Source organism: Salmo salar, chromosome ssa18 (genome assembly GCF_905237065.1).
Source record: "Salmo salar chromosome ssa18, Ssal_v3.1, whole genome shotgun sequence".
Classification (NCBI taxonomy): Eukaryota; Metazoa; Chordata; class Actinopteri; order Salmoniformes; family Salmonidae; genus Salmo; species Salmo salar.
This window is the reverse complement of record NC_059459.1, coordinates 18,054,010-18,062,335: the sequence shown is the minus strand read 5'-3', so window position 1 is coordinate 18,062,335 and position 8,326 is coordinate 18,054,010. Positions and strand designations below refer to the sequence as shown.

The 8,326-nt window shown below is 43.5% G+C and overlaps 1 protein-coding gene across 1 annotated transcript in view; it reads left to right on the top strand.

Moving 5' to 3' along the window:
• Positions 1-254: 254 nt before the first annotated feature.
• Positions 255-8,326, top strand: part of bcl11aa (BCL11 transcription factor A a) — a 52,170-nt gene continuing 44,098 nt past the window's right edge. The window contains 2 exon segments of the mRNA XM_014154599.2: positions 255-664; positions 4,982-5,371. Of these exon segments, the coding sequence (XP_014010074.1) occupies positions 610-664; positions 4,982-5,371 (445 nt within the window). The 5' untranslated portion in view covers positions 255-609.

The following is an 8,326-nucleotide window of genomic DNA, read 5'->3' as shown; positions in this document are numbered from 1 at the left end:
CTCTCTTTCCTTTCCCGCATGCAGCATACGTCTGGCCCCCTTCGAGCTCCTGTCCACTGGCTTTCCTTGCTCTGTTTTACTTCGTCCACCCCCCCCCCCCCCCACACACACACACACATTGCACATTGCTTTCATTAGACATCTCTTTCTCTCTCCCTCACTCTCTCCCTCCCCCAAGTACCTCTTGTCCGGCCCCCTGATCTTTCTGTCCATTGGCTTCCCCGGGTCTATCTTTCATGTCCAGCCCCTAATGAGTGTCCATTGGTTTTGTTATTTCCCTTCCCTCCTCCCACTTTGCCGCTTCGCCCTGCCCATGTTTTGTATGTCTGTGTCCATCCATCTCCTGACGTTCAAGTTCGCAGGAACGTCACGTCCGCACTTGAACTTGCAGCTCAGGGGGGCTTTTGCCATTTTTTCATCTCTCTCCCTCGCTCTCTTTTAAAAAAAGCCATGACGGCGATCCCACAATCCATCTTCCCTGCGCCATCGTTGTATTATTTCTAATTTATTTTGGATGTCAAAGGCATTGATGAAGATATTTTCTCTGGAGTCTCCCTTCTAACCCGGCTCTCCCGATGTGAACCGAGCTGAACGCTGCCACCAGCCACCATGTCTCGCCGCAAGCAAGGCAAACCCCAGCACTTAAGCAAACGGGATTTTTCGCGTAAGTACATCTAAATTGTCATTTCTACTTTTACCACACTCCTTTCTACCCAGTCCAATACTGTGTCCATTCAGAAAAGCGGAAACTGGGTTACATGGAGCGTGATTCAAACGGGCACTTTGGACACTGGACTGCACGGACCCGCGGTCAAGTGGACTTCACCGTGAAATCGAGGGGAGAATCTCCCCGGGTGAAATACATATGCGCGCATAGCATATTCTACCCAGGCTGAAAGAGAAAAGTTTGATCCAGCTTTCACCCCTGCGAAAAATCGGAGAAGTTTGCAGCGAGAATGGCATTACATTCACAGGCACTGGCTTTGGTGCCCCCGTTGCCTCCGCCACTAAAGTGCATAGGCTACATTAAGGTACGCGGAGCGTATGGGTATATGCATGCTTTCCGCGGAGCTATGTAGAATATCGCCCGGAATATCCTGTACCGGTGCCTGTCTTGGATCGAGGCAGGTTTCTCCCCTCTCGTGCTATTTTTGGAAGGTTTTCAAAAACCTGGAAGTGGATTTTGTTTGGGAAAAATCTCGTGTCCAACTGTTTACAAGCACGGAGTGCGCGTGTAGCTCCTCGTAATATATATATATATAAACGGCTTATTTGTACCCTGCTTGTCCATATATCCTTATCGAACGGATTGTAGTGTTTACATTGATTCTGCAAGGTGTTCTCATATAGTGGCGGGAAGCATATGCTTCATGCTGTCTCGAGTAGCCTAGTAAAAGAGGGTGCTTTCGTAAAGAGCAACAGGACCAACGCATTCTCTTTTCAGTAGCCTATTTTTCTTCCTACTTTTTACCAACCCAAATTTGGAGCATTGGTATTTATTTTAGTTTATCATGCAGTTCATTACCCTAAGGTAAGCCAAAACAAGAATAACAATGTAATGCTATTTATACTGTAATTACAATGTAAAGAAAATGTTGAATAATAATACATTTTTACGTTTAACTAGGCTATATGGGAAACTCCGCTTAGCACACATTTATTTTGCTATGGTTTATTTTGATATGGTTGATTTAGTTTGCATACATAACCAGCATGTTTACAATGTTACAAGCTGCAGGCAGTTAGCTAAATATGCGTTTGTAACAAGAGGAATCATTAAGGTAGCCAGTCCAATACCCGTTGTTGCCACACCGTGTATTTGTCCCGCAATCGTCCTTTCAGTAGCGCTCGAATGGTGTTATATGCGATAACATGCCCTAGATCCACGTTGTTGTAACATTGTATCGTATCGTGTGGCATTATTAGGTTTCCGCATGAAGTCGAGTGGCTTTAGCCATATCTCTGGGTCTCAGTATAGCCAGGGCATACTGCCCAGCTGCATCGGCAGGCTTTTGTTCGTGTCGGAATCCCGTCGCTAGGAGGCAGACAACGATCAGAAACTGGATGTGAACTTGAACCTGATCAATTTCACCGCCACCTCAATCTACATATTTGAGGATATGTTTAGAATGCAGGGAAACGCATACGGGGATTTTATACGGCACGTTTCCCCTCCTCTTTCTCTCCAGTTTCGAATAGAGTTATTTTCCACAGGGGTATGGAAGTTGAACACATTTCAATACAAATGTCAACATTCTGTAGTCCTATAATTTGTCAAACTACCTAAACGCAAAAAATCTCCATAAAAAAATCTTCAGACCCTTTTTATTTTATTTGTATTTGAAATGGTAGAAAATATCATATTTTACAATAAAAAATAGATTTATTTAATGTGAAAATGCATCACAAAACATGTCCATATGAATAAAAGATAGGCCTATGATGGCTTTAAATGAAGGTTTGAAGGGTTTTTTTTGCACATATTTCGTATTAGGACAAAAATGATTATTATTTGTCCATATTTCCTGCCGATAAGGAAGGTATCAATAGTGTTAATGGTAGGCTAATCAAACCCCTTGAAATGTAATGGAATTTACAGAAGTGGGAGAAGAGATATGTTACTAATGTTTGCCACCTTTCATTCCTATGGGCTGTGCATCAAACAACACACATCGTTTTTCCCACATTGTGCAGAAATTACAGTTGTTTTAATATGCAGAATGAAATCACTTCAAATGCATGAATTAATGTGTACTGCTGCCTTACATAGCTTGGTTTTCTTATAGCCTGTTAGAAAAGAATCGTTGCACGACAGTTTTCTTCTTATTTTTATTGATTTGCCACGCCGAATTGAATTAGTGACAAATCATGTTTATCCCACACATTATAGGAATAGGCCTAAAATGTAATGTATCTCACTGTGCATACTCTGATGCAGCCTATATTTTTGTTTTTATCTGATATTGATTGCATCACATTGGTTTAGGAGCCGTACATGTATTCGTGGAAGTGATATTAATCAGTTCATGTTTTGAATAGGTACAAATGTTCAGGTTTCTCGTCTCCTTCAATTCAATTTCAAGCAGTTCAATGTAGACGGCACAATATGGTGCTAAATACTTTGCATGGGCCTCTGCAAAAAAATGTGCAATCAAATGATATCATTAAAATAGGTGTTTATCCCTTTGTTATTAAAACCAACAATGCGTTATGCAACTCTATAAAATCTACTCTCAGTTCAAGTTTAAGGTGAGGGCTTAGTCTGATTTCATTAGATTTTATCCAGTGAATTTAATGCCTAGGGCTGTTGTATAACCTCGTCTGTTCTGGTGGTAGACCTGACGTTAAATTAAGGGTAGTAACCGCGCAATGTTATCTCTATGTCCCTGTTCGCTCGCAGATGTCGTGTAGGATTGCTCGTTCAAATGATATTTCCTTGCGCGCGGTGGGAGCCAACCCACATTCCGCCCTCTCTCTCTCTCTCTCTCTCTCTCTCTCTCTCTCTCTCTCTCTCTCTCTCTCTCTCTCTCTCTCTCTCTGTCTCATACACACACTCTCTCCCTCTATCTATTATCTATCTGGCTCTAGGTTGGGCGGAAATAAATGTAACCTCAGTTCACAGGATCCTATCTATTTTATCAAACATCCCTACCAATCATCAGCCACTACAAATTGAAATCTATTTTTTGATTCTCAGTGGTTTTAAGTTCATTAAAATGTGAAATTGGCAGCTTAGTAAAGAAGGTCAAGATGCTTAACCATTAGGAAGCTAAAAAGAAAGCTACTCTCACCTCAGAGCTACAGATTTCAAACACGACGGGCCGCTCAGTAGTAGGCTACTTAGTAGTAATAGTAGACTCCTGTCTAACCTCCCTTTGTGGTGAAATATCTCCCATTTACACAGCTCGTCGTCTGTCCGTGTATAACAAGACTGACACTCCCCGTGTGACAAAAGGCAACTTTCAAACGAGTCAAGCGTTAATCCCGGCTTCCACGGCGAGGAATTTACTTGAACGGTTCCTTAAGGCTGATTTCCGGCTGTAAAAGTGGTTATATTGGAACTGTAAGTCACACACGCAAAGAGTCCAGGAGAGTTTTTTTTTATTTCGAAACACTCAGGCTGCTTGTCTTTTCTGCTCACACATATGTTGGAAACATTTGTAATTTCCCCCATAATGAATTGAGAGAAACAAGCGTTATACTATATGAACTATTATTCTATCACATTGTAATGTGATTCTTCTGCACCTACAAATACTCTTTTGAATATGAAAAACACATTTTTGAAAACGAGATTTGAAAAAGCATGAAACAATTTTCCTTTTTAAGTATCCGACTGTCTCTTTCCTACTACGCTTTTGATTACTACCAGTCTATAAAAAAAGTAATTAAATTATACCAATTTGTTATCTATCAAACTAAGGCTTTTTTTGTCATACCTTACAACCCCAAATAATATTTCACATCCATTATAAAGCCTGCCTTTGCTTAGATGCCTTTCTTAGTCGTTCTCGTGTTCATTTCAATGGATGTAAAAGTAAAAGTGGTCATTGTATGAAATTGACAGGCTGATGGGTGTTAAGTGGAGCTGTCTGTCTAATGCCAGTCACACCAAAAGTTAGTCACACACTTTTCTCTGCATCACCGCCCAGACATTACTGCTACTGCTACTGCTACTGCTACTGCTACTGCTACTGCTACTGCTACTGCTACTGCTACTGCTACTACTACTACTACTACTACTACTGGGGGTGTAGTCTGATGACTACTACTAGTTTTGGCAGAATGGTGAGAGAGAACAAGCCAAAGCATGTGATCATTGTTTTGCACTGTTGTTGATACTGCTCAATTGAACAATACGCCTCTAATTTCCCTTCTCCCTCCCTCCCTCCCTCCCTCCCTCCCTCCCTCCCTCCCTCCCTCCCTCCCTCCCTCCCTCCCTCCCTCCCTCCCTCCCTCCCTCCCTCGTTCCTGCTTACAGCCGAGCCCCTGTCTGCCATCGTCTCGGAGGAGCTCTCGTCGGAACGCTGCTTGCAACGCTCGGACCGTTCAGAGAATGGCACGGGCACACTGCGGGTTGCCGTGGAGACGGAGCATGACCTGTTGACCTGTGGTCAGTGCCAGGCCACCTTCCCCCTGGGGGACATCTTGCTCTTCATCGAGCACAAGAGGAAGAGATGTCATGGACCCCCCTGTCTGGCCAGGGGCCTGGACAAGCCCCCCTCCCCCTCACCAGGCCTGGCCCTCACTCCCTCGCCCTTCCTGGCCTCACTCCGCACGCGCCCCGTGGAGGTGGGCGTCCAAGCCACGGCTGATGACGACCGCTTCTCGTTGTCCAGAGGGATCTGCCCCAAGCAGGAACACATCCCAGGTAACCACCGTTCCCCACAACATGTTGTCGTTAAATAAACAATAGGAGCTGTGTTTCAAATTCATATACACTATCTCTGTTGGCGTAGGTGAACTTGAGTGAACGTGCAGAAACATGTGTGCGTCACAAGGGTAGCCGTGCATGGGCGCATGTTTAACTTTTGAAGTGTGTCACAAACCACTATTACTTGCAGTGACGTGTTTGAATATGTATATCCCTTGTGGGCTTGTGTGTTTATGTTGGGGAGGCGGGGGGTGTCGTGTAGTGTGGGTAAGCATAGACGGGGTACTGCAGAGGCCATATATTGGGCAGAAATGTTCCCTCTCCCTGTAGGATTTGCAGTCCTAAGAGACCCAGTGTGAATGCCACTGCCATGATTGGCTCAGATTGGGTCCTCGCTTAAGTGATCCATCTGGTTGGCTAGGACTGTGAAACATCACAGGGAAGCCCAAAAGAATAGGATGAAATGAAACACATCTTATGAGTTGATTTATGGATCGTTATCTCATCCGTGTCTCAGATCGCCTTGTTCTTGCTGGCTGGTGTTCTTAATTAGAGACACATATGCATCATAGTGCTACTGATCTCTAGCGGTGTGTGTGAATATGTGTGTGTGTGTGTGTGTGTGTGTGTGTGTGTCAACCTGCAGAGGGGAAACGGTTAACTTGGCACAGCAGTTGACCTCAGATCCATAGAGTTTGACAGAGAGAGGATGGGGGGGGACGTTGGTTTTCCACAGTAATCAAATACAGCCCAATGGCAAAGTGACACTGGTGACCTTGACTTAGTGGCCATTTTACAATGGCCTAAATTGGGGCACAGGGTGGGTGCACTGGCTGGCAATGCTGCGGACTCAACCCACCCACCATGCAGGGAAACAAAGATTTGGCACATGGGTCAATGTGTGTGTGTGTTTGTGACACTGCGTGTTGGAGGGAGTGGTTTAGAGAGTTTTATATAATTACACGGTTGTGCAGTGTGTATATGCCTGTAAGAGGGCATACACAAATTCTGTGATGTATGTGTTTTTGTCTGTGTGTGTGTGTGTGTCCACGGTTTCTCTGGGATATGTGTTCATGCCTTTTCAGGATGTGTGTTCCAGTTTCCCCATATAGGCTACAGCTTTATAGTGTGTGTCATTCCATGTGTGTGTGTGTGTGTGTGCTTCCGTTTGTGTGTCCTGTTGTGAGGCTCTCATCTGGAGTGTGTGTGTGTGTAACTCTATCGGTGTGTGCCGCTTGCACGGTGTGTGTCTGGGGGCTCTGTGAGAAATGCTGCTGTAGTTCTCTCATGTGGCTCTAGCAGATGTCTCCTGATCTCACTGTGGTCTCTCCCCACCACATCTAACACCAGTAAACAAAGGCTTGCATATTCTTACGCTCTCTATTTCTCTATTTCTCTATTTCCCTTCGTACTCTCTTGTTTCCTTCTCATTTCTCTAACTCTCTCTTACTCTCTCTGCCATTTCTTTCCCACCTCTCTCTCTCCTCCTCTTTCTCCCTTAGTCTTTCTTTCTTTTTCACTCTGTGCCGTGTAACAGCGGAGGAGTGTACACTCGGTTATGATGGCTCGCCGAGGAAGAGTCGTTTATTTAAAGCATCTTAACGCCACTAATTATTTGTTATAGTGTCGTTTTTCTGTCTATTTCAATTAGGGTTCTCTTTCAGTGGTTGGCAGCACTAAATAAGGACTGGGAAAAGATGAACTAGTAGGATGGATGTGAGCAACAAAACAAGACTGTTAATCACTTTGCTTGTAAACAACGGCAGAAATGCTTGGGAATATAGAGAGTTAAAGGGTGGATTTCAAGGTGGCCATAATTACAGTTCCTCTAGATATTATTTTAGAGTTTTCATCTGGCCTGTCTCATATGTGTGCGTTTGAGTGTGCAAGTGTGTGTGTTGTATAGAAATGCAGGGTAGTGACTGTGGCTCTGTTTTATTCCATCTCTTCTCATCAGGCTAGATATCCAGGTTTTAGGAAATGAGTCTGGCCTGGATCATCCTCATCAACAATAATTTAGATCTGACCTTTGATCCTTTAAAATGCTTTTGTGATTGGCTTCTGGATTTTGGTATGGAATAGACTCCAGACAGGCCCATTCCGGTGGTACGTTGGGCTGAGAAATGTAGTGTAAGGTGAACCCCACTGTGTGTGTGTGTGTGCGCGCGTGTGTGTGTGTTTTTTGTATGCGTGTGTGTGTGTGTGTGTGTGTGTGTGTGTGTGTGTGTATGTGTGTGTGCGTGTGTGTGCGCGTGTGTGTGCGCGTGTCAGTCTTACCTGGTTCCCTAGCTCATTGTCTTTTTTAGTTCAATCTTAACGGATCGGCATTGCTAATCAGGGTCGTGTCTCGACTCTTGTGTGTGTGTGTGTGCTTAACCGTTATGTTTTTAAAATAAGATGTTGCTTCAGTTTCAGCACAAATGATCCCAGCCATTTAAACACACACACACACACACACACACACACACACACACACACACACACACACACACACACGGTCTCAGCCAGCAGCTAAACTGGGTTATTATTTACATCATAATGTAATGGGTGAGACACGTCTGGTGGGGTCAATGATATTATAAATTAATGTTATGTTTTGGAATCATTAGGTGTGAATTATTTATGTTTTATATTTAAAAAAATATTATTACTATTATTATATTAATCCATTTGTATTGTAATTTTTAACAGTAATTGTTGTAATTCTTTGACAGATTTTTACAGCTATAGAGTTGTTTTTGTATTGTTTCTGCACCATGAATATTTATTACTGTGTATTATTGCATTGGTAAGTGTGGTAGTGGGGAGATTGTCATTGGTATGTACCTTAGGAAAATATGGAGTATTGCTCTTGTGGTGTAATACCCTTATTTACATATCAAACAGCTCTGTTTGAAAAGACAGAAGGCAGTTCCTGTCGGGAAGTGTGTGTTTGTGTGTGTGTGTGTGTGT